At 37.8% G+C, this 25,863-nt stretch overlaps 1 protein-coding gene across 3 annotated transcripts in view; it reads left to right on the plus strand.

Annotated features, from left to right (window-relative positions):
* MFSD14A (major facilitator superfamily domain containing 14A) overlaps positions 1–25,863 on the plus strand; it is a 44,625-nt gene that overhangs the window by 6,499 nt on the left and 12,263 nt on the right. Inside the window, exons 1-7 of one of the 3 annotated variants that reach the window (XM_053214509.1) lie at positions 1,618–1,646; positions 9,731–9,826; positions 17,836–17,898; positions 18,653–18,780; positions 20,785–20,899; positions 25,192–25,410; positions 25,685–25,798. In XM_053214509.1, coding sequence (XP_053070484.1) covers positions 17,872–17,898; positions 18,653–18,780; positions 20,785–20,899; positions 25,192–25,410; positions 25,685–25,798 — 603 coding nt within the window. In that variant the 5' untranslated portion in view covers positions 1,618–1,646; positions 9,731–9,826; positions 17,836–17,871. Of the gene's footprint in view, positions 1–1,617; positions 1,647–9,730; positions 9,827–17,835; positions 17,899–18,652; positions 18,781–20,784; positions 20,900–25,191; positions 25,411–25,684; positions 25,799–25,863 lie in introns of those variants that run through there. The other 2 variants (XM_027058500.2, XM_053214508.1) reach the window with 2 other exon arrangements.

The following is a 25,863-nucleotide window of genomic DNA, read 5'->3' on the forward strand; positions in this document are numbered from 1 at the left end:
ATCTGCCCATCCTACAGATTCACATCACAGATTAACATTTTGCCACATTTATTTTTCTTCTCTTCTCTTTATATATGCTCACGTTTTTTTTTTTTGTTTTGTTTTGTTTTGTTTTGTTTTGAACCATTTGAGGAGTTCGTTGTAGATATCAAGACACTTTACCCCTATAAAACTGAGAATGTATCACCTAAGAAAAAGGATGTTCTCCCACATAACCACAATGTAATTACCACATTTGGGAAATTTTAATGTATTTAAAAAAATTTTTTTTAATGTTTATTTTTGAGAGAGAGCGCATGCATGAACAGAGGAGGGGCAGAGAGAGGGAGACACAGAATCTGAAGTAGGATCCAGGCTCTGAACTGTCAACACAGAGCCCTATGCGCGACTCAAACCCACGAATCACGAGATCATGACCTGAGTTGAAGTTGGACGCTTAACCGACTGAGCTACCCAGGCGCCCCTGACATTCAGGAAATTTTAACGTTAACATAATAGTATTAAGTAATATATTAGCTATAGCCACATTTCTCTAATTGTACCTCCTTAATAGTTGTCTTTTTTTGGGTACAGAATTTAATCATTACATTTAGTTGCCATGTCTCTTCAGTCTAGAATAACTTGTTTTTTTATGATATTGACACTTTTTAATAGTTTAAGCCAGTTGTTTTGAAGAATGAGCCTCAGTTTGGCTTATTCTCATTGTTTATTCACGTGATAAATTCTGTTTAATAAGTGGGATTATGCCCAGTTATAGGTAGAATTAATTCTGTCTTCTGGCCAAAAATCTCTATAAACCCCCAGTTCACACCGATAGATATACAACATAAGTTATTAAAGTCAACATGCTGTATAATAATTGCTGCATTCATAAACCCTATTGACTGGGCAAGCATAGACCCAAAATTTGGGAGCTAGATAAGGATTTAGGTGAGAGATTAATAAATCTCTTCCTGCTGAGAGAGGTAAAGTGACTAACTTAATTTCCCTAGCAGCTCAGTGACTGCATGATTAGGGCTATCAATCAGCCATGGTCATGAAATACCTTTTCTAGACCAGGCATTGTGCTACACATTGGATACTAAAATGGAAAAAAACTGGATCCCTACACTTAAAAGAGTAACAGTCTGTGGTAATGTATTCTGTATAGTCACCAAAACCAGCATAGCTGTAGACTTGGGCTCTGGAATTGCCTGGATAGACTCCATTCCATCTCTTATTTGCTGTGTTAGACTATAAAATGGAGGTAACAGTGTCCAATCTGAAAGGTGGTCAGGAAGAGTAAGCAAGATTTTGAATGTAAACCATTATAAGTTTTCAGTAATACTTTCATTACTGTTTTAATCTAGTGTATGTGTGCAATAAATCTGTGTGATAGATGACACAGTGGGATATCAGATATTAGAGTGTAGAGGAGGGTATTAGTAGAGGAAGGTGCAAGTCTAACTAATAATAATTAATAAAAATTTAATAGTCTTTAAATACAGTAATTATACTGAATACCTGTGGTGATAGAAGGGACTTACAGAGTAATTCACTTAAGTTCTACAGACATTTATTAAGCACCTTTGTGCTATGCATGGACCAGATGCTCCAGATCATAGAAGAATAAAGCATAGGGCCTGTCTCAGCAGAAGCCTAGAAAGGTAAGTTTAGGTTAAATAAAATGAAATAAGGACTTTACACAGTGAAATATAAATTTGTGGACGTTACCTAGGATAGAAGAATAAATGATTTTAAAAGGCTTGGCCCAAAGCCTAGATGGTGAAACCATACTTGATTACCAGTAGAGATTATGATTTAGAAAATGGGAATTAGATTGGAGGGTGGAGGTGAAGAAAGGAGATTGTCCCTGACTTCTGAGGTTAAAGCTAGAGGCGACTGTCATGAAACCATCCCTCTATAAGAGAGAAATTACTTACCTGAATGGAGGACTTTTGGTGTAGTAATTATCATGGTTGTAGATGGCATATCTTGGCTTTTGGGGTTGGACATGTGTTTATATTCCGATTTATCTCCTTCAAAATTTTTCACTTGGTACCTCAGAATTCTTTTAGCATCCCTAAATGTTATCTGTTGATATAATCTCATTGTGATCTAAACTCTCTACTCTTGATGCTGTAAACTACTTACTGGTCAGATATTTGCCCCTACTTGTCTATTAATTTCCCCTGGTCTTTCTGCTCAGGCCATGACCCTGGTATTCTTTCTCTAATTGTCCTAGAATTTTGCTTGTGGATAGATATTCCATTAAAACCACTAGTGCTTGTGTCAGAAGTCCCACCTGGAAATATTTGTATTTTAAATCAGTAAAATATTTTTAAAATTTGTCAATTTTATTAAGATCTTGTATTATTTTTTAATTCGTTCAAAACAAAAAAGTTGAATATGGATATAATATAGCTCTCAAAATTACCAGTACTTTAGGACAAGCAAGTACCCCTACCTACCCCCCTCATCCCCTCCTTTAAAAAATATACAACACACACACACTTTTTCCTCCCACTTCTGGGAAATAATGAGAGAATGGCTCAGAAGGGGCAAGTATATGCAACTACCTATATTTTTCTATTCTAGTTTTTATCTAGTTTTTCTCTTAAACATTTCCCTTGTATTTAAAGTATAAGCATGCCTATTAAAAAAGATTTAGAAAATTCAGAACAACATAATCAAGTTTATGTGTCTTAAAAGTGCTATCTAATATAATCAACATTCAGATGAGTTTTTGTTTTGCTTTTCATAGTTGAAATTACTCTCTATACACAATTTTATATCCTGCTTTTACTTATTTTTTTTTGTTTTTATTTTCCCACTTACATTTTTTAAATTTAACATTGCCATAAGCATTTCCACATATCATTAAAGATTATCCATAAACAGTTTTTGGCTGCATATTATTCTGATTTACACACTGTGATTTGATTATAGATGTTACTAAAGGTTGAACATTTAGATTTCCATATTTCCCACTATAAATGATGCTGCCATGAACATCTTTATGATGGTAGAGCTTTTTCTGAATGTTTAATTATTTCCATAGGATAGAATATTATTAGCTGCTTTTAAAATTATTTGTTTTTATCTATTATATTTTTGTGGTGTCTTAATGTTGTTGTGTTTTCTTATGAATGCTTTACCTAGATATTAATCTTTATTTCTTCCGTATCTTTCTCAATTTGTTGCCTTCAAATTCAGCTAATGTTGTACATGTTTTTCTCAAACTGGTTTGCCAAAAATGTGTTAATCTCTTGTTCTTTCCCCTTTCCTCACTGCCTGACTAAGCCAGACACTGAAATCTTACCTTTTCATCTTTGATCTTCCCTTACTGTCCCCTGCTACATCTAGTCAACCACTGAGTCCTTTTGACTCAACCTCCTGAGTGTTTTTTGTTTCCATTCACTTTGCTCCATCCCTACTACCACTGTCTTATTCTAGTTACTATTACCTCTCTTGTGTGTTTCTTTCTTTTTTTTAATGTTTATTTGTTTTTGGGAGAGAGCATGAGCAGGGAACGGGCAGAGAGGGAGACAGAAGATCTGAAGCAGGCTTTGTGCTACAGCAAAATGCTCAGTGTGGAGCTTGATGCAGGGTTCGATGTGGGGCTTGAACTCATGAACTGTGAGATCATGACCTGAGCCAAAGTCAGATGCTTAACCACTTAACTGACTGAACCACTCAGGCGAGCCCTCACTCCACCCCACCCCCCCGCCATATATTTCTTCAATAGCCTGCTTTCTGGTCTTCCTCCCTCCCTCCCTTTCAAAGTCTTTGCCACAGTGCAGTGCAATTTTAATGTTCCAAGAAGACAGTCCTATGATGTGATGTTACCTTCTGTCTTGAATTGTTTCATTTACCCTGCTGCCTGAAAGTTAAAGGCCTTCATGTGACTTAAGAGACCTTTCTCCAGTCACCGTTTCAGTTTCACCTCTCCTCACCTCGCAGCCTCATCTTTTACCACTCTCCTCCTTAGACATCAGGTACTGAAATAGGTTTTGCTGTTACCTGTGTTCTGGCCTTTGCATATGCTGTTCCCTTTCCCTTTCCCTCAGATGCTCTTGGCCATCATTCCCCTCCACTGACATCCTGCACCCAAACACGTACACATCTGACAATCCCAGTATATTTCCCACTGAACTTTGAAGTCTCAGGTAATATCATTTACCTCCCTGAGAAGCCTTCCCTGACATTTTCCTCAACTGATTGAGTCCTCTTCACTAAAACAGCCACTAAAAAAATTTTTTAATGCTTATTTTTGAGAGTAAGAACGAGCATGAGCAGGGGAAGGGTAGACAGAGAGGGGGATACAAAATCTGAAGCAGGCTCCATGCTCTGAGCTCTCAGCACAGAGCCTGATGCGGGGTTCAAATCCGTAAACTGTGAGATCATGACCTGAGCTGAAGTCAGATGCTTAACCAACTGAGCCACCCAGGTGCCCCTAAAACAGCCACTTTTAACACATCATTTCCCTCCACCTTTTTTGCTGTGTGTGTATGTTTATACACATTGTTATATAATCATTATCTTTTTTTAATTTTTTTTAGTTTACATCCAAGTTAGTTAGCATTATAGTGCAGCAATGATTTCAGGAGTAGATTCCTTAATGCCCCTTACCCATTTATCCTATTCCCCCCACCCACAGTTCCTCCAGTAACCCTCTGTTCTCCATAGTTAAGAGTCTCTTATGTTTTGTCCCCCTCCCTGTTTTTATATTATTTTTGCTTCCCTTCCCCTATGTTCATTTGGTTTTTTTTTTTAATGTTTATTTATTTTTGAGGGTCAGAGAGACAGAGTGCAAGTAGGGGCAGGGCAGAGAGAGAGAGGGAGACACAGAATCTGAAGCAGGCTCCAGGCTCTGGGCTGTCAGCACAGAGCCCGACGGGAGGACTCGAACTCAGGAACAGTGAGATCCTGACCTGAGCGGGAATCAGACACTTAACTGACTGAGCCACCCAGGTAGCCCCTCCCTTAAAAAAAAATTTTTTTTTAATGTTTATTTATTTCTGAGAGAGAGAGAGAGAGAGACAGAGCATGAGCGGGGGAGGGTCAGAGAGAGGGAGACACAGAATCGGAAGCAAGCTCCAGGCCCCGAGCTGTCAGCACAGAGCCCGACACGGGGCTCGAACCATGAACAGTGAGAACATGACCTGAGCTGAAGTCAGACGCCCAACTGACTGAGCCACCCAGGTGCCCCATGTTCATCTGTTTTGTATCTTAAAGCACTCATATGAGTGAAGTCATATGATATTTGTCTTTCTCTGACTAGTTTTGCTTAGCATAATACCCTCTAGTTCCATCCACGTAGTTGCAAATGGCAAGATTTCATTCTTTTTGATTGCTGAGTAATACTCCATTGTGTGTGTGTGTGTGTGTGTGTGTGTGTGTATATGTATATGTATATATATGTATATATGTATATATATGTATATGTATATATATATAATACTCCATTGTGTATGTGTGTGTGTATATATATATATGTATATATATATATATATATATATATATACACACACACCACATCTTCTTTATCCATTCATCCATTGATGGACACTTGGGCTCTTTCCATACTTTGGCTATTGTTGATAGTGCTGCTATAAACATTGGGGTGCATGTGCCCCTTTGAAACAGCACCCCTGTATCCCTTGGATAAACACCTAGTAGTGCTGGGTTGTACAGTAGTCCTATTTTTAATTTTTTGAGAAACCTCCATACTGTTTTCCAGAGTGGCTGCACCAGTTTGCATTCCCACCAGCAGTGCAAAAGAGATCCTCTTTCTCTGCATCCTCACCAACATCTGTTGTTGCCTGAGTTGTTAATGTTAGCCATTCTGACAGGTCTAAGGTGGTATCTCATTGTGGTTTTGATTTGTATTTCCCTGATGATGAGTGATGTGGAGCATTTTTTCATGTGTCAGTTGGCCATCTGGATGTCTTCCTTGGAGAAGTGTCTATTCGTGTCTTTTGCCCATTTCTTCACTGGATTATTTGTTTTTTGGGTGTTGAGTTTGATAAGTTCTTTATAGATTTTGTATACTAACCCTTTATCTGATATATTGCTTGCAAATATCTTCTCCCATTCCATCGGTTGCCTTTTAGTTTTGCTGATTGTTTCCTTCACTGTGCAGAAGCTTTTTATTTTGAGGAGGTCCCAATAGTTCATTGTTGCTTTTGTTTCCCTTGCCTCTGGAGACGAAGTTGCTGTGGCCAAGATCAAAGAGGTTTTTGCCGACTTTCTCCTCGAGGATTTTGATGGCTTCCTGTCTTATGATTAGGTCTTTCATCCATTTTGAGTTTATTTTTGTGTATGGTGTAAGAAAGTGGTCCAGATTCATTTTTCTGCATGTCGCTGCCTAGTTTTCCCAGCACCACTTGCTGAAGAGACTGTCTTTATTCCATTGGATATTCTTTCCTGCTTTGTCAAAAATTAGTTGGCCATACATTTGTGGGTCCATTTCTGGGTTCTCTATTCTGTTCCATTGATCTGAGTGTCTGTTTTTGTGCCAGTACCATACTGCTTTGATGATTACAGCTTTGTATTACAGCTTGAAGTCCGATCATCATCTTACTTTTTATCAGTATTTCCCAAATAGTTTTACAAGGAACTCAGATGGCCGTGAGATACTGTCTGTTGTATGAAAGAAGGATTCTGTCAAGTTTGGAATACAGTGTTCACTGTATCTTCTTGGAAATTCATAATGTAAATTAGCATGTTAAGGGTCCTGAGAAGTTCTAGGCTTTTCACTAGGTGCTGAGTATATGTGGTGGTAGACAAAACCAGTTTGGGGCTTAGCAGTCCTAAAGACATGTTTTGACCTTGCCTTAACAACTTGCTCTATTTGGTACTGCACATCACCCCTTCCTTACTAAAACTGCTCCTTTATCTTCAGTAACACTGTATTCTCTTAAATCTCCTGATATTTCTCTGATTTGTTCCTTCTTTATTTTCTTCATGGTTCATTTTCCTCTGCTCACTACTTAAATGTTGGTGTTTCTTAGAGTCTGGTCTTAACCCACTATTCTTTTTCCACTTCTTCTCTCGATAATCTCACCCACTCTGGTGGTTTCAAACATCAGAATTCATGCTAATTAGTTTAGTCAGCCCTCAAAAAACAGTAGAAATTTTCAAGTACAAGGAGCAATGTCTTAGATAGTACCTGAAGTAAATCTGAGCCTTATGGGAGAAAAGAGCTGGGAAGTCTTTCTTCACTCTCCCTCCCAGATTTATCAGGTGCTGCCTATTTCACATTCTAAAGACTATATCCATTCCCTCCCCTTCAGCGTCCTTGCCACTCCTCTGTTCCATGCCCTCATCATCTCTTGTTTCAACTGTTTGAAATAGCCTTATTTTACATGCAGTTTGCTGCTTGGTTACAAACTTGAGGAAATCATCATGAGGTATTGAAAAATGCAGGTCCAGTCATGCCATTCCCTTGCTTGAAACCCTTCAATAGTTCACTATGGCTCTAATGAAGAGAAACTCCTTAACAAGGCTTACAGGCTACCTACCTCTTCTGCCTTCCTTTCTTTACTCCATGATGACTTTATTCTCCATCAGCCCTAAACTGTCATGGCCCTTGTCTATTTCATTATGGTTTTCTCTGATGAGATTGTCCACACTATCTCCTTTTCTCGCAATATTCCTTTCTTGCTTCCCAACTTGTACATATCTCTTTTATTGCATTTGCACATAAGCAGATGATTTATAATGAGGTTCCTTCCTCTCTAGACTGTGAATTCTTTGACACACTCCCTGGAGTGTGTCTTAATGGTTTTTGTAATCCCAGCATCTCTGCCACATAGTAGGTGCTCTGTTAATGTTTGTTGCATGAATATTGAACAAATTCATTCCCACCCATGGTCCTTCAACTCTTGTGTCCCCCATTCTCCACCCTACCTCTTGTGTCTCAAGTTCCTAAACTGCAAGTTCTACCAAAGGAGTTTTCAGGGACCTAAATTCTGAAGGTTGGGAGAGTTACTGTTTTTTTTAAATAATGATGATATATCATGACGATATTAAAAATGATGTGGCATCATTTTTAGTATATAGAGAAATCCAAACACTTCATAGTTTCCACATAAGACTATTGAGTATACTTTAAAAGTTAAGTATAACATTGTAATATGTGGTGGTTAAACTTCTTAGAAACCTGTTAGTGGAGACTGAGTTAATGTTAGAGGTCATTTGCTTTCCATCAATTTAATATTTACCTTAGAATATGAAATTCAACAACTAAAGTAATTCTTAAGACATTGCTTGGAGCAGTATAAACTTAATTTTTGTATTTTCTTTCTTGTGTATATCAGAGAGAATCTTTTTAAGTTTGTTTATTTTGAGAGAGAGAGAGAGCGCGAGCGAGCACGGGGGAGGGGCAGAGAGAGGAGTGAGAGAATCTCAACCAGGCTCCACACTATCAGCGCAGAGCCCCACACAGGGCTGGATTCCACAAATCATAAGATCATGACCTGAGCCGAAATCAAGAGTCAGATGCCTAACTGGCTGAGCCACCCAGGTGCCTGTCTTGTGTATATCAATCCCAGATCTCTCACATATTACTCTGGGGACTCTTCTGCTTTTTTTTTTTTTTTTTAAGAAATTTTTTTTTAATGTTTATTTATGTTTGAGAGAGAGAGAGAGATCATGAGTGGGCGAGGGGCAGAGAGAAGGGAACACAGAATCTGAAGCAGGCTTCAGGCTCTCATTTGTGTCAGCACAGAGCTCAATGTGGGGCTCGAACCCACAAATCATGAAATCATGACCTTAGCCGAAAGTCAGACGCTTAACTGACTGAGCCACCCAGGCACCCCAGGACTGTTCTGCTTTTGAGCCATGTTAATATCTGTTACAATTCTTGCCACGTGCTTCATTTACGTTTTGAGATTAGTGCAGGAGTCTCCTGTGTGGGTTTTTTTTTTTTTTAAGTTTTTTTATTTTGAGAGTGAGAGAGAGTAAGCAGGGGAGGGGCAGAGAGAGAGAAGGGGAGACAGAATCCCAAGCAGTCTCTGCCTGGTAGCCTTGATGCCGTGCTCCGACTCACAAACTGTGAGGTCAGGGCCTGAGCTGAAACAAAGATGGATGCTTAACCAAATGTTTAACTGGATGCTTAACCAGATGTTTAACCGACTGAGCCACCCAAGTGCCCCGTGGAGCCTCCTGTTAATATTCCTCAGTTTTGCCCCCTTCTAATCCATCCATCTGCTACGCCTTTGCCAAATTGATCTTCCTTAAAACTTTCATCTGGTTGCATGAATCGTATCATCCTTTAGTGGCTCCCCATTGCCTTCAAATATAGACTCCTTTGCATGGAAGTTAGTCCTGTGTGCCTCTCGCTCATCTCTCGAACTCCTGGTATGCGGCCTGTGTTGTAGCTGTACTGAACTATATGAGTCCTGTAATGCCTCCTGCTTTCAAGCCTTGTATAGGCTGCTGCCTTGATCTCTCTTGTTCACCTTCCTACCTCTCAGTCTTGTGTGACTTACACCTTTTCATCGTTTTAGTGTTCCTCCTGGAAGTGTGATGTTCCTATCCCTACCTTGGATTCTGCACACTGTGCTTTTATAATGTATTTGTTCCTTGTCTGTCCCTGTCACTTTGAGGACAGGGATAGCGAGTGTCCAGATGTTTGACATAGTGCCAATACATGTATGTTCTCAATAAACATATGTTGACTATTGCCATAATTGTTAGTGATTCTGGAATGCACTGTTAACTTTTTTAAAATCTGTTTTTATAGCCTCAAGGAATAGGTTCTCCTAGTGTTTATCATGCGGTTATCGTCATCTTTTTGGAGTTTTTTGCTTGGGGATTATTGACAGCACCCACCTTGGTGGTAAGTAATCTTTTAATTTATTTATTGTGAACTTAAATCTTGTTGTTCAATTTTGGGGGAAAACGTGGCCCTTTTCACAGTTCATTCTTGTGCCAATATTGTCAACCCTTCAGGTACTATCTTTTCCTGGTTTAGTTGTCTTTTCCAATCTTTACTTCTCCTTTACTGTTTGGGAAGGCTTGGCTAGGTGCGGTTTTTCTTGTGAACGCCACACGTGGGTCAGCAGGGACTCAGCCCATACTCTGGATAGGGTGGATGGGATCCTTAAACTGACAGGCTTAGGAAAGATGGTATCTATGACCTGAATCACTCAGTATTATTATTTTGAGATTCATTAATGTAGCTGCATTTTCCAAATGCAAGTTTCTCTTAGTTTAGGCTAAGGCTGTAAAGGTAACCATCTAAGAAGATCATTTCTTTTCACAACCCTAAGCTGATCTTGCCCACATATTCCCAGGTTTGGAACCTTAGAAAAAACATCCTTGCCAGCCCAAGTATCCTTGCTACCCCTTGATAGCTAGTTCTCTCCTATTGGTGGGGAATAGAATAAACAAAGGAGTCATTATGGCAGAAGTCAGTAATATCTTGAAAGATGTAATTAGGATAAATATACAACTTACCAGATCTAGAAGAGTAGAATTTTAGAGAGATATGCTTCCTTATATTTTTTTGAGATTGTTCATTGTTACACAAAAAGGGTTTTTACAAAAAAGTTTGTTTATAAATAAACTGGATGATCATATAAGTAGATTTATGTTCCATATATTTCCATATTTATTTTATGGCTACATAATCATTACTGGATCTACATAAAATACACGTTTAGTAATTATTTTGAACATATACGGTATATTCATGAATACTGTTAAAACCAGAAGAAAAGAAAATGTCAAATAAATACAGTTTCTTCTATAATAACCATGCATAAACCATGCATTGCAAGTGAGATTAGTTCCCTGAATAATGACAGTTCCTTAACATATAATTGTAAGAATGCTGATTCGAATATGTTTTCACTGAGATCTTTTACTTTTTAAGAAAGATTTACTTGTAGTAGGTCATCAGTTTTACATTAATAGATTGTCAAGATTGAAATGTGGACTTTTAAAATGTCTGATCTTTTTGTTTGTTTTTGTTAATAATTTCTGATGGAAGTCCTTCAAAAATTAATGTACACATTTTCTGCCTTCATAATCCATGTAGTCTGATTTGGAACTTGATCAGGTGATGCAAGTTCATTATGACATTTGTAACTTCTTTACATTGTAATAACCTGATGTTGTGGGCCACTGAGGTGCTGTGATAACTATGTGGTCTCACACTTTTCTGTTAGCCTTCATAATGTTCTCATGTGCTTTTTTATAATCTACCAGTTTAACATATAAATGTCTGGTAGATCATCAGTCCTATGATTTAAATTACTTGAGCTTTGTGATAGTAAACACATTTTTTTTTTTTTATTTATGTTTTTATTTATGTTATGATGGGTCCAGGCAGTGTCCTAGGCACTTTAAATACATTATCACTTTTAATCCTCAAAATCACCTTATGGGTGAGGTATTAACCTGATAATAGAGTTGAGAAAATTAAGGTTTAGAAAATTAAGCAACTTACTTGCTACAACTGTGAAGGTAAACTGCAGAGTTCGTATTTGAAACTAGGCTTGCTTTGTTCCAGTGCTCAGCCTGGGGGAATGCTGGCAGTCGGTGGTTTATACCCAGGTTTTAGGTAAGGTTATTGGCAGTCCAAACAGTAGCTAAGTAGAGAGATTAAAATGTTTTGGGTAAATTGTTCACAAGCCATCAAAAAAGCTTTTTGTGATGTTTCCATATTTGTCAGCAGGATTTAAAGTGTGTATGGCAATTTTTAAAATTTGCTTCTGGTTTATATTCTTTAGATATGCCTGTTTTTTGTCTAACTTTGGTATTTTTCTTTCCTAATTGGACAGAGACTGTCTTCTTTAAGAACAAGGAAAGAATCCAGTTATTTAGACATAAAGGCTTGATTATTAGTTCATTTATCATAGTTATGGGAAAACTAACTTTGTACTTAGTGTATTTTTAATTCTTTTTGTTAAAAAATGTTTAGTGCTTTTGATTTTTTTTCTTTTTTAAATACAGAATTGAATTCTGATCAGGAAAATAAAAGGTGCCAATTTGTGAGGACTTAATTTTTTTTTTTTGCTAGCATGATTATATTTTTTGTAATAATATCTATAACATTGCCAGTTGATGTATAGCAAGACTTTTCCCCCCATGGTTGTTATAACAGTTATTCTTAATTCCCATTTTTGTCATTTATATCTGAATTTTTTTTTTTTTAATTTTTTTTTTCAACGTTTATTTTTTATTTTTGGGACAGAGAGAGACAGAGCATGAACGGGGGAGGGGCAGAGAGAGAGGGAGACACAGAATCGGAAACAGGCTCCAGGCTCTGAGCCATCAGCCAGGAGCCCGACGCAGGGCTCGAACTCCCGGACCACGAGATCGTGACCTGGCTGAAGTCGGATGCTTAACCGACTGCGCCACCCAGGCACCCCAATATATCTGAATTTTTAAATGGCGAAATGAGAATCCTAATCCTTTACCTTTTTCAGTTTTTACTTCATTAATATTTTTAAAGTCAAGTGTCCTCAGGAAAGAAAACTATCAAGTTTAATGAATATTAGGCTTAGAGTTTTATTTTTCTAATTCTTTTCTCGTCTATAATATATGCATGTTTTAAATAATTTCAGTTTTTGTGTTCTATATTTTTCTCGTGTGATGGGGAAATGCTTGTGAGGATGGTGTGGAACAGAACTAGGCAAAACAAGGATTGAGTTGTAGACATTAGATTGTATCTGAATGCTGAGATTTGTTATATTCCAGGTGCTTTCAGGTACTTTGGCCTTTAGGCATTGGATAAGAGAGCTTGGCTTCCGTATGAACTTCACTTTCACCATTAAGACAAATTAGCCAACCAGAGATGAACATTTTCAGCAGTTAAAAATGTGCTGTTAGTCAGTGATTTTTTACTAGAAGTGAATATCAGTGATATTTGGAGAGTTTTTTCAAAATACCTGGGCCTTATAACCTGTCTTGCTGAAATCTGAATTTTCAAGAGTGAGGCTCAGACGTGTATTTTTTAGAAGTGATTCTCCTATATCTAGTATATATCACTAATTAAGAACCAGTATATTAACTCAGTACAGGCCTGAAAAGGTTTTGCTCATTTTGAGGCTTTTTGCTTACAAATTTTTGTTGTTGACTTTGTTGGCAGTCTTCTTTGTTTTGGACTCCTGTACTTCCTTACTCCCAACCCCCGTGTTGGTATGGTGGGCGGCAGGGGTGCGTGTCGAGGTACAAGAAGGCACCGAGTCATAGCACTTTGCCCTCTTTCTAAAAATCAGTTAATCTTTAAACATTTTATGTCTTATGTGCTTTGAAACTGATTATAAATGGTGCCTCTTAGAGGGTCACAGCTCTTAACGTATAAAAGGGAGAATGAGGATGAAGTATAATTCAGTTTATTTATATGTTAAGTCAGTATCTTTCTTTCCATACATAGTTCTCAAAAATTATAAAGTTCAACATTTTAAATTTCAAAGATCTTTGAATTGATTCATTTAACAGAGAACCAATGGTAAGGCATATTTAATGATAATAAACAGGATTATGATGTTTTGAATTTTAATAAATTCCTTAGTTTTCAAAATTAATGTGAAGTTAAAGATTTTTTTAATTTCATGTGGTTTCAGTTGTCTTTAAGTTTTAAACTCAAAGAACTTCTAGAACCTTGTATTCTCCTAGAACACAGTGAAAGAACAAAAGCTGTGTGGAGGGCCTGCCCAGGAGAGGATGGTAAAGTCTCCACCAAGGGGATTTACATTAACCAGAAAGAAGAATTTTACACTGCCAAATATTTTTTAAGGGGTAGTGGATATTCAGTCAGTGATGATTAATAACAGTAAGTTTAGGATCTATAATGCCTAGAAGTGGGTTACTTTTTTGACCTATGGTTCTGAAAATACTAGGCCAGTGTTTGATGGTCTAGGCTGCTTAGATGCACAGTCTGTGTTATGGATTAAGACCATACACTCAGATACATAGCATCTCTTCTATGTAAATGGCCTAGTGGCCTTTGCTATAGAGATAGCCCTAAGGCATTAATATTTTAAGGACTATTTACTCTCAAAAATTTTTTAATTCCATAAATTACAAGATTTGTAAAATTTCTTGGGAAATGTTACACCTTTTCCTGTTCAGCTCTAAGTCTGGTGCTAAAAGAGCCTCAGATCAAAATCTTTACATGTTAAAATTTTGTTTAAAAGTCAAACGGGGTCACCCAGGTGGTTTAGTCAGTTAAGCATCCGACTTCGGCTCAGGTAATGATCTTGGGGTTCGTGAGTTCAAGCCTCATATCGGGCTCACGGCCGTCAGCCTGTTGGCACAGAGCCCGCTTCACATCCTCTGTTCACCTCTCTGCCCCTCCTCCTACTTGCACTCTCCCAAAAATAAATATTAAAAAAAAAAATCAAACAGGGATTGCTCGGTTGGTTCAGTGTCCGACTCTTGATTTCAGATTGGGTCATGATCTCACCATTTGTGAGTTTGAGCCCTGAGTCAGGGTCTGCACTGACAGTGTGAACCCTGCTTGGGATTCTCTCCCTACCTCTCTCTCTGCCCCTCCCTCTCTCTTTCTCTCTCAAATTAAAAAAATTAAACAGGGATGTTTGTTTATCTTAATTTAACTATACTTTTTTGGGGGGTTGTGAAGGTTTTTATTTTGTAACATTAACTAAATTGCATAATTGTTCTGTGTTATTAAATCACTTTGGAAGCAGTATTATCAGATAATTATGAACATTTAGTGAACAGTTACTACATGAGGGTACTCTGTGAGTCACTAATCAAGATAAAGATATACTAAATGCAAGGTATAATGGATATAGTACCTGCCCTTAAGTCTGAAATACAGTTGAAAGGAAATATATATTTTAAAAAACTGAAAAATATTAGAGCTAAGTAACTTAGTATGTGATAAAAGAAATTTCACAAACCCTATGTGACTGTCATGAGTGCTGTAATCACTTATTTTGGGCCCTAAAGGAGAAATTGATTGCTTTGTACAGGAAAGTTTGGTAGCAGAGGAGCAATTTGGAAGGTTTGGGGATTGATTTACATAGAGAAGATAAGCGGAGCAAACATTCAAAAAAAGAGGATGTCATTTATAAAAGTGTGAATATTGGAAAGCCCGGGAATATTGAAAACAGTGAAGAGACTAGATTGATTGGAATAGAAGGTAGCTTGGCAAAGTGAATCATTAGCAGTAAGGTCTAGCATATTATAAAGCATCTTGTACATATTCATTATGCCCTTTATTCTTTGTGACACACATTTTTTTGTCCCTAGAAAGATTTGGCCCTTAGTACTTACTTTTTAAAAATTTTTATTTATTTTGAGAGAGAGAGCACACACACTTGCTTGTGCCATGAGCACGCATGTGGGGGCAGGGCAGAGAGAGGGAGGGAGGGAGGGAGAGAATCCCAAGCAGGCTATGCACTTTCAGCACAGAGTCCAATGTAGGGTTTGAATCCACAAACTGTGAGATCATGACCTGAGTTGGTATCAAGAGTCAGACGCTACACCAACCGAGCTATTCAGGCGCCCCAGCTCTTAGTAATTATTGGAAGAAAACTAGATTTGATCTGTTGCAAAAGGTTTCAGGATACCCTTTAAGGAGTTTCAGTCTTAAGCAAGAACTGGCAAACTATGGCCAGAGCAAATCTTATAAATCTTGTTAGTAGCCTGTTTTTCTTTTTTCTTTTTTTTTTTTTAAGCCCACTTATTTATTTTGAGAGAGAGAGAGAGAGAGAGCAAGCACACAAGCAGGGGAGGGGCAGAGAGAGAGAGGGAGAGAGACAGCATCCCAAGCAGGCTTCATCCTGTCAGCACAGAGCTCGATTCAGGGCTCAAACTCATGAACCGTGAGATACCATGACCTGAGCTGAAACCAAGAGTTGGATGCTTAACCAACTGAGCCACCCAGGCGCCCCAGTAGCGTGTTTTTCTCAAATAATGTTTAATTTGGGACACAGCCACATCCATTCATTTACATATAGTCTGTGGTTGTTTTTGCTGAGTTGAATACTGGTGATAGACTGTATAGCCTACACAGATATTTGCTGTCTGGTTCTTTACAGAAAAGTTTACAAACCTGCTCTTTAGATCCATGGGTCATTATTATAAGTAAAAACAGGGTTTCTCAGCCTCAGCACTTTGACATTTTGGGCTGATTATTTGTTGTGGGGGGCTGACCTGTGCGTTGTAGGGTGTTTAGCAGCACCACTGATCTCTACCTCTTAAATATAGCTCCCCCACAACCAAGTTTTGACGATCAAAAATGTATTCAGACATTGGCATCTGATCCCTGGAGCTCAAAATTGCCTTCAGTTGAGAAAATATATAATATATGTAATATAAAACATAGAGAGACGCCTTGGTAGCTCAGTCAGTTGAGCGTCTGACTCTTGATTTTGGCTCAGGTCATGATCCCAGGGTCATGGAACCAAGCCCCATGCCGGGCTCCACACTGAGCACGGAACCTGCTTAAGAATCTTTTTCCCTCTGCCCCTCTCCCCACTCTCTCTCTCTCTCTCTCTCTAAAAATTAAAGAAATAAATGAGATAGAAATAATCCTCAAAAAATACAGACAAAATATACGAATATCATAAACACGTGATTTTTCCCATGTTAATGATTTTCTTTGACTAAACATTTCTAATTTTGTTTGTTTTTACATATAAGTTAATTTTTGTTAGATTTCCAGTTTTTGGCAGAAGAGTAACTGAAGAAAAGGGAACATTGTAATTCTTCTAAAGGTTTTTCTTAAAAGATGTCAGAAAGTGCACTTGGCATAGTTTTTCTTCCTGTAGAGATTTCCCAACTTTCTTTTTCCCATGTTGCCATTCTCTCTTGTTTTTATTGAGAAATAGGATGGTATAATGGAGGAAGCACTGGCTTTTTTCTCTTTTTTTTTTTTTTAATGTTTATTTAGTTTTGAGACAGAGACAGAGTGCGAGCAGGGAGGGACAGAGAGAGAGGGAGACACAGAATCTGAAGCAGGCTTCAGGCTCCGAGCTGTCAGCACAGAGCCTGACGCGGGGCTCAAACCCACGAACCGTGAGATCATGATGTGAGCTAAGTCAGCCAGTTAACTGACTAAGCTGCCCAGGTGCCCCAAGGAAGCACTGGCTTTTAATTTAGGCAAGAACTCAGTCGCCTCATCTGTAAAGTGGTATTTTATCTAATCCATAATGTTGTTAGAATGAAAAGTATATAGAAAGACTCTGACACATAGGCTGTAAAAATGATAGCTACTCTTTCTCATTTATTTAGTAACTTTTACCTTCAGTTGCTTTTTCAACCAGTGGCTTCCCAGTGGCTCACTTGCTGCCCATTGAACAAATCGATGCCATGTGGTTTTGAGGCCAGGTCTTAGAAAGAATAGAATAACTTGTTATACATTTTCATAGGTTGGATTTCTTTTTCTTACTTTATGGTATCTTTCTAGATTCATTTTTTGGCAATTAAAATTGCCCTGTTCCCTATCTTAAATAATATACCTGTCTGTAAAGGAGTTGTCAGTCAGTTATATGTGGCAAACAGTGAAGACACCACATCGTGATTAAAAGCATGGACTTTCAAGCCTGACTTCCTGTGTTCAATTTCAGTTTTGCCACATACTAACTATGTAGTCATGTATAAGACATTTAACATCCGTCTGTATCAGTTTTCTTGCAGGGTCATTATGAGGAATAAAAGGAATTAATACATGTACAGTGCCCAATTTAGTGCCTTGTGACATAGTAAATGCCAAATAAATGTTTGGTACTATTAGTATTTACTCATATGCGTAGTGTCATACAAATCCAAAAATTTATGAGATAAAATTATATGAAGGGATGTTTTAAAATGTAAATGTGTAAGTTTTGCTGAGACTGAAATGTGGTATTTTGGTTTTTTCTTTAGGTATTACATGAAACCTTTCCTAAACATACATTTCTGATGAATGGCTTAATTCAAGGAGTAAAGGTAGGGTCAGTGATATAATGCACACATACACACATACACTTTCGTATGAATAATTCTGCCCATATATTATTGTTACTTAATGGACCAATTCACTGTTAATTTTTACAATTTTGAGTGTATCTTGAGGGATTACTTAACACTTTTAAAATGAACTGGCTTTTATTTATTTACTTACTTATTCATTGTTTACATGAACTGGGTTTTAAATATGATTTGACTCAAATATAGCCAACTCTGTATAATGATAAATCACATCATTACAGACTTCTGTATTTTATGTGTTGGCATTTTTATCCTAGAATGCTTTTATAAACCAGCAACAAGAATATAGATTGAAGAGAAAAGAATTATTTGAAAAATGCATAAATAAGTATAAAACTGTATGGTAATGTCTTGAGTATTCTATAGTCTTTATTCTTGATTCCATTTCATCAACAAGGTTTATAAACAGATAATTAGCCTGTGGATATAAAAACAGTTAACATACCTTCCTAGAATTGCCAGTGTCAAATTATTGTGACTGAGAATTCATTAGAGCATTTCATATTAATACGCAACCACAGCCCTTCAGGTGATTCTAGATAATCTTCGGGAAGTTTTAAATTATATATAGAGGAAAAATAAGCTATCTGATTTAGTGATACTTACATTTATGTTAGAGATAAACTTTAAAAAATCTCTTCTAGGTTAGTAGAATGATTTCTTTTTGGTCATTGATATACATAGTATACATATTTTCATTTACTTTCTTTAGGGTTTGTTGTCATTCCTCAGTGCCCCACTTATTGGTGCTCTTTCTGATGTTTGGGGCCGGAAATCCTTCTTGCTGCTAACAGTATTTTTCACGTGTGCCCCAATTCCTTTAATGAAGATCAGCCCATGGTATGTACATAATCAGATTATAGCAGTTAAACATCATTCTGTTCATTGTTTTCTAAATATTCCTTTATTTCTTTCACTTTTTCGCCATCTTACCTATGTAGGTTTTAATTTTATTCTTCCAACATGTTTATTCTTCAACACAGTAGAGTGCCCTTAAAAATATAGTGGCTAAGCAATAGCTCATAAAGGTTATAGAACTGGATGCTACTGTAGGAAGTGTGTAGACTATTGGCTAACCTTTTTTTGGATTTCACAGCTCAAAATAATAGTTGCTTTAATATCAAGGAAACTTATTTCTTTCTCCATATAAAAGAAGTTAGGAGTTGAATGCGCTGCCATTCTCATTCCAAGGTGGCTGCCTGAGCGTCAGCTTGTGTCACACTTCAGGCAGCAAACGAGGGAGTGGCTAGAAGAGCACAACGCCTTCCTATATGGAAACTACAGAATTCCCACCCAACCTCTGCTTACATCCCTTTGGTCACATTTCAAGCATATGCTCCTTGTTACAAGATGCTGGGCTCATGACCACGTTAATTAAAATCAGGATATTTTCACTGAGGAGGAAGGGAGGGAAGCTCACAATGAGAATGATTTTCCTGAGATAATAGAGCTCAGTGTAGTTGTAGAGTTATTAATTCTCTTATGTTCTACTCCACTGCATATTAATGTTAGTTATCCTACATCATAGATAGAATCCTACATTTCTTCCTATTGTAGGTTAGTTAGCTAAAATTCTAAAGGCCAAACTCCGGATGAATGCTAGTCACACAAATGAAATCTTACTAAAGGAGTCCAGAGGATGGACACAAAATTTGCTGTGGAAATCAGTGTGTTAGAAAAAATTTAGTAAGCAGTAAAGCCCTAGTAGAATATTCTGAAAGTTCATTATGATTACACATGATTTTTAAAACATTCAACATGACAATAGAAATTTCTTACTCCTGGCCAGTTATTTTGAAATCATAAATACCAAAATGCAATTTGCTTTTTATTTATTTAAGTTTTATTTATTTTAGAGAGAGAGAAAGAATGCCTGTGCAAATGCTCAAGGAGGAGTGGGGGAGAGAGGGGGGGGAGGTGAGAGAATCCCAAGCAGCCTCTGTGCTGTCAGTGTGGAGCCTGACCTGGGGCTCAAACTCATGAACCATGAGATCATGACCTGAGCTGAAATCAAGAGTTGAACGCTTAACCAACTGAGTCACCCAAATGCTCCTGTAGTATGCTCTTTTTAAAATAGTTTTTGGGGCACCTGGGTGGCTCAGTCAGTTAAGCGTCCAACTTCAGCTCAGGTCATGATCTCATGGAACGTAGGTTCGAGCCCTGCGTCAGGCTCTGTGCTGAAAGCTCAGAGCCTGGAGCCTGCTTCGGATTCTGTGTCTCACTCTGACTCTGCCCCTTCCCCACTCATGTTCTGTCCCTCTCTCTGTCTCAAAAATAAGTAAAACGTTAAAAAAAATTTTTTTTAATAGTTTTTGTTCACTCTTTATAGTAATTATTCTCAGTTTCATTTGTGAACTGACACACAGGTTTCTTCTATGTAAAGACTGATTTTTTGTTTTGCCAACATTTGAAAAGCTAAAGATAGCTTATAGAATAACATTTAGTTTCTATATATATGGTATAAAATAAATAGAGAGTAACATTCCTCCATTTTATTTACTGAATTTTGTTTTTTGTGTAGTGCTGTGGTGGGAAGTACTAGTGGATGAATTATAATAGACTTTAGTTTGTTGCTGTTTTTAGTAGAAACAACAACAAAGCCATTTAACAGTACACTACTTGGGTGAAATATTGACCTGAATATATTTTAAGTATTCCCGCTTAGTAGCTGAATTATTTTTGAAGGGTCACTTCTAATGCTGTTTTCATTATATCTGTGGCTTATGATTTATAGATGACTTAAGCCGTTGCCTGAAATAAGCTGTTACTCTAACTCACTTACAGAAATAAAGGAAGGTTAAGGTAATGTTAATCTGTTTTTTGTCAATTGTCTTTACATCCTAGGTGGTACTTCGCTGTTATCTCTGTTTCTGGGGTTTTTGCAGTAACTTTCTCCGTGGTATTTGCATATGTAGCAGATATAACCCAAGAACATGAAAGAAGTATGGCATATGGACTGGTATGTTTGTTTATTCTTTGTAGCTGCAGGAAGACACTTTGTTTTTTTAATTATTTCTTTTTTGTTTTTTTTGAGATTTTATTTTTTATTTCTTAAAATTCACATCTAAATTAGTTAGCATATAGTGCAACAATGATTTCAGGAGTAGATTCCTTAGTGCCTCTTACCCATTTAGCCCATCCCCCCTCCCACACCCCCTCCAGTAACCCTCAGTTTGTTCTCCATATTTATGAGTCTCTTCTGTTTTGTTCCCCTCCCTGTTTTTATATTATTTTTGTTTCCCTTGCCTTATGTTCATCTGTTTTTTTCTCTTAAAGTCCTCATATGAGTGAAGTCATATGATTTTTATCTTTCTCTGACTAATTTTGCTTAGTATAATACCCTCCAGTTCCATCCACATAGTTGTGAATGGCAAGGTTTCAATTCTTTTCGATTGCCGAGTAATACTCCATTAATTATTTCATATTACAAAGAGTGCAAGCCTTTGCATTACAAAATTTATTTTTTTGCATAAAATACATTTCATAATAAAACCATCCATTACATTAATGGATGGCTTATATTAAAAGTTATTTTCAGGGGTGCCTGGGTGGCTCAGTCAAACATCCAACTCTTGGATGGCTCACGTCATGAGCTCGTGATTCATGAGTTCGAACCCTACATTGGGTTCTGTGCTGACAGCAGGGGCCTGCTTGGGATTCTCTCGCTCACTCTCTTGCAAAAATAAATAAATATTTAAAAAAAATTTTTTTTAAGTTTTTTTCAATACAAAGCCTTGTAAGTTTTGATACTTTCAGTATTAGTCATATATGCCAGACTTAAAATTATAGAATATTTTTACCTTATAGAAGCTCTTTTTGAAAGAATACTGAAAATAAATTATTTACTATCATGAGTTTAAAACAGTACTAATATTTAATGGCTACTCTAAAATGTAATAGGCTAATATCTAGGTCAGGTATCAGCAAAACTTTTCTGTGACTTTGTGGGCTATACACAGTTTCTTTCATATTTGTTTTTGTACACACAAAAATCTCTTCAAAATTTCTTCAAAATCTCTTCAAAAATGTAAGAACCGTTCTTAGCTGGATTTGACCCATAGGTGGCAGTTTGCCAACCTCTGAGTTTTGTTTTGGGAAATGAATTTTCAGTGGTAGTGTAGTCTGTTGTCTGTCAAATCTAAGAAGAAAATAGTTTACACGGGCATGAAGTATACAGATCATTATTAGATATCCAGAAGTAGGACAGTGATGAATTTCAACAAATAAAGGACAAGCATCTTTTTTTTTTTTAATGTTCATTTATTTATTTTTGAGAGAGAGAACGTGCATGTGCTTGCAAGCAGGGAGGGGCAGAAAGAGAGGAAGAGAGAATCCCAAGCAGCCTCTGTGCTGTCAGCCCAGAGCCTGACATGGAGCTCCATCCCACGAACCCTGAGATTGTGACCTGAGCTGAAATCAAGAGGCAGATGCTTAACTGACTGAGCCACCCAGGAGCCCAGAACAAGCATCTTTTGATAAATAAGGGCTGAATATTATGTCAGGCTGAATCTTCGTTTTATAAGAGACTGTTTTCTTGATTCAAAGGACACTATATAACAAAGAATCATGGAATTTGGAAGTTTTGAGGAGAAATACCGATAGTGAGAAACTTAAAAAATAACTAATGATTTCAGTTGTAAACTTAGAACATTAAATGATACAAAGTTGACAATAGCCAGGAATTTTTTTTTTATATGTTTATTTATTTTGAGAGAGAGCAGGGGAGGGGCAAAGAGAGAGGGAAAGAGAGAATCCCAAGCAGGCCTTGCACTCTCATGCAAGGCCTGACATGGTGCTCGGATTTATAAACTGTGAGCTCATGACCTGAGCCAAAACCCAGAGTCAGACGCTTAACCGGTGAACCACCCAGGTACCCCCAAAATTTTTAAATAGTTTTATTGAGTTATAATTTACATACCATAAAATCCATCCATTTTATGTGTATAATTCAATGAATTTTAGTAAATTTATACAGTTGTGCAACCATGACCACAATCCAGGTGGTTTTTGTTAAAGGTTTTTTTTTTTTTTTTTTTTGGTCATAGCCAGATCCTTGAAATTAATATTCAACCTGGAGGCTTTATATATTAAAGGCATATTCTAGCAAATGACAGGTAATTCTTGTAAAAATAATACAGATGCAGCTAACAGCGGGGAAAGTGTTCTTTGTGGTCCTCTGTCTAACCAGAAAAGTAAGGCCACTAGGTGAGCAGAATGGAGGAGAAGGGAAATGACATGAAACACCTACACTCTAATTGGACCTTTGCTCACTGCTTCGAATACATGGTCTCTGTGAATACGATATCTCAGTGACCGTCGCAGCAAGAGCCATTGCTCCTTTGTCCACTTAAGTTCCAGAACCATGCTTATACCCAAGTTCCTCTGAGACCACAGCCCACTGTATTTAATCTGCTAGAGCTGCCATAACAAAATACCTCCACTGTCCAGTTTTAGAACATTTCCATCAGCCCACAGCCCGTCTGTCATCTGTCTCCACCCCTCACCTCAGGCAACAAACCACCAATCATTCTACGTTTGTAGTTTTGCTTTGAATAGAAATTTCACATAACTGAAATGATACAACACGTAGTCTTTTGGGTCTACACTTAGCATAATCTTTTGAGGTTTATCCATGTTGATACATTTATCAGGAGTTCCACTTTGGTATAGTGTTCCATTGTATGGAATATACTACATTTTGTTCATTCATCAGCTGATGGATACTTGGGCCGATAGCTAGATATTTAAAGTTACTAGAATGTTATGTACTTGTCAAATAATTGACCTTTGGAAATCAAATTGCTTCTTTTGAGCAGTTTTTTTTTTTTTTATGTTTATTTATTTTTGAGACAGAGAAAGAGCATGAACAGGGGAGGGGCAGAGAGAGAGGGAGACACAGAATCTGAAACAGGCTCCAGGCTCTGAGCTGTCAGCACAGAGCCCGATGCGGGGCTTGAACTCACGGACCGTGAGATCATGACCTGAGCCAAAGTCGGACGCTTAACCGACCAAGCCACCCAGGCGCCCCTGAGCAGTTTTTAATAAACAGCTAAAAATAAGCACTCCTATGAAGTTAGATCCTCCATCAAAAAGTCAAAAATGGCCTAAAAACAGAATAAAACACAGGGTGGGGAGCAGAAACTCCTGCACTACAACATTGGTCACTAATTATCCTCTACAGAGTGTAGTCTCTGTCAGGTGTTACTTGCTGTCACATCTGCTGATGTGCAGGCCATTTTGTCTAATAGGCCAGACATGTCTGAGAATAAGTTACTCTTTGCTTTTTAAAGTTTATTTACTTATTTTGAGAAAGAACACATGTGCATGCAGGAGGGGCACAGAGGAAAAGCGAGAATCCTAAGCTGGCAGCGTGGAGCCCGTTGTGGACACAGACACAGGGCTCGAACTCATGAACTATGAGGTCATGACTTAAGCTGAAATCAAGAGTTGGACACTTAACTGACTGAGCCACCCAGGCGCCCCAGAATTAAATTTTTCACCTGTGTCCTCTTTAATCTGCATCTTCACCAGAGGTGTCTGGACTTCCTCAGAGTTTTAGACATGGTTAGTGATGAACTAAATGCCAAGGACCTGTGATCCCATCCTTCCTAACTCCACCACCTAAAGAGATCGCTAAGTTCAGTTTTATACTAGCGCTTAACACTCTCTGATGAGAAGATAAATGTCAAAGTCTTTAAGCTTTATTTCAGCCAGTCTTAAATATGCATCAAGATAAACATACATTTCATTTTAATATTGGGGAAAAAAGTCATAGTGACAGTGGATTTCTTCAGAGCATTGTTTTTTAGACTTCTTTCAGGCCATTACGTATTTTTTTTAGTTAAGAGTCTGATTCTTTTTTTTTTTTAATGTTTATTTGTTTTTTGAGAGAGAGAGCGTGAGTGGGGGTGGGGCAGAGAGAGAGGGAGACACAGAATCCAAAGCAGACTCTAGGCTATGAGCTGTCAGCACAGAGCCCAGTGCGGGGCTCGAACTCACGAACCATGAGATCATGACCTGAGCTGAAGTCGGACACTTAACCCACTGAGCTACCCAGATGCCCCAAGAGTCTAATACTTAAAAAATCTAATTCTTTTCTCTTCCTGCAAAAGAAGAGAGCATAAGACAAACGGCAGAGGCAGGAGAGGGAGGGTGCAACGGGAGGACTGACGGAAATCTGAGCTATGTGGTGCTGAGGTAGAGTCAGGCTGTACTGACTAATCTCTTCCTCTCGACCTTTACTTGTCACAGGTGTCAGCAACATTTGCCGCAAGTCTGGTAACCAGCCCTGCAATCGGAGCTTACCTTGGACGAGTATACGGGGACAGCTTGGTGGTGGTCCTGGCCACAGCAATAGCGTTGCTAGATATTTGTTTTATCCTTGTTGCTGTGCCAGAGTCGTTGCCTGAGAAGATGCGGCCAGCATCGTGGGGAGCACCCATTTCCTGGGAACAGGCTGACCCCTTTGCGGTAAAAAGTTTGTTTTTTCCTTTGGCAAAAAAGGGAATGTATGATTCAGTGCAATATTGATATTTTGTTGTGGATGTGTCTTTGGGGAAAACATCTTGACAGATTTTTAAAAATGTTTTAAATACTTTCTGGAATAGTTTGGGGAAGATGAAATACATTTTTAAAAGCTAGCTGAGTATCTGTATGTACACTGCCAGAAGATAACACTGCATATTTTTAAGAGCAGGTCAGTGTTTGGATATAAAATCTTATATCTGTCTTTTTCTAATTCTAGTCCTTAAAAAAAGTGGGCCAAGATTCCATAGTGCTGCTAATCTGCATTACGGTGTTTCTCTCCTACCTACCAGAGGCAGGCCAATATTCCAGCTTCTTTTTATACCTCAGACAGGTAAAATCCTATTCTGCCAAAGTGGACTTTTCTTCCATCGTTTAGTGCCTTAATAACAGAAATAT

The sequence above is a fragment of the Acinonyx jubatus genome, chromosome C1, assembly GCF_027475565.1.
Source record: "Acinonyx jubatus isolate Ajub_Pintada_27869175 chromosome C1, VMU_Ajub_asm_v1.0, whole genome shotgun sequence".
NCBI lineage: Eukaryota > Metazoa > Chordata > Mammalia > Carnivora > Felidae > Acinonyx > Acinonyx jubatus.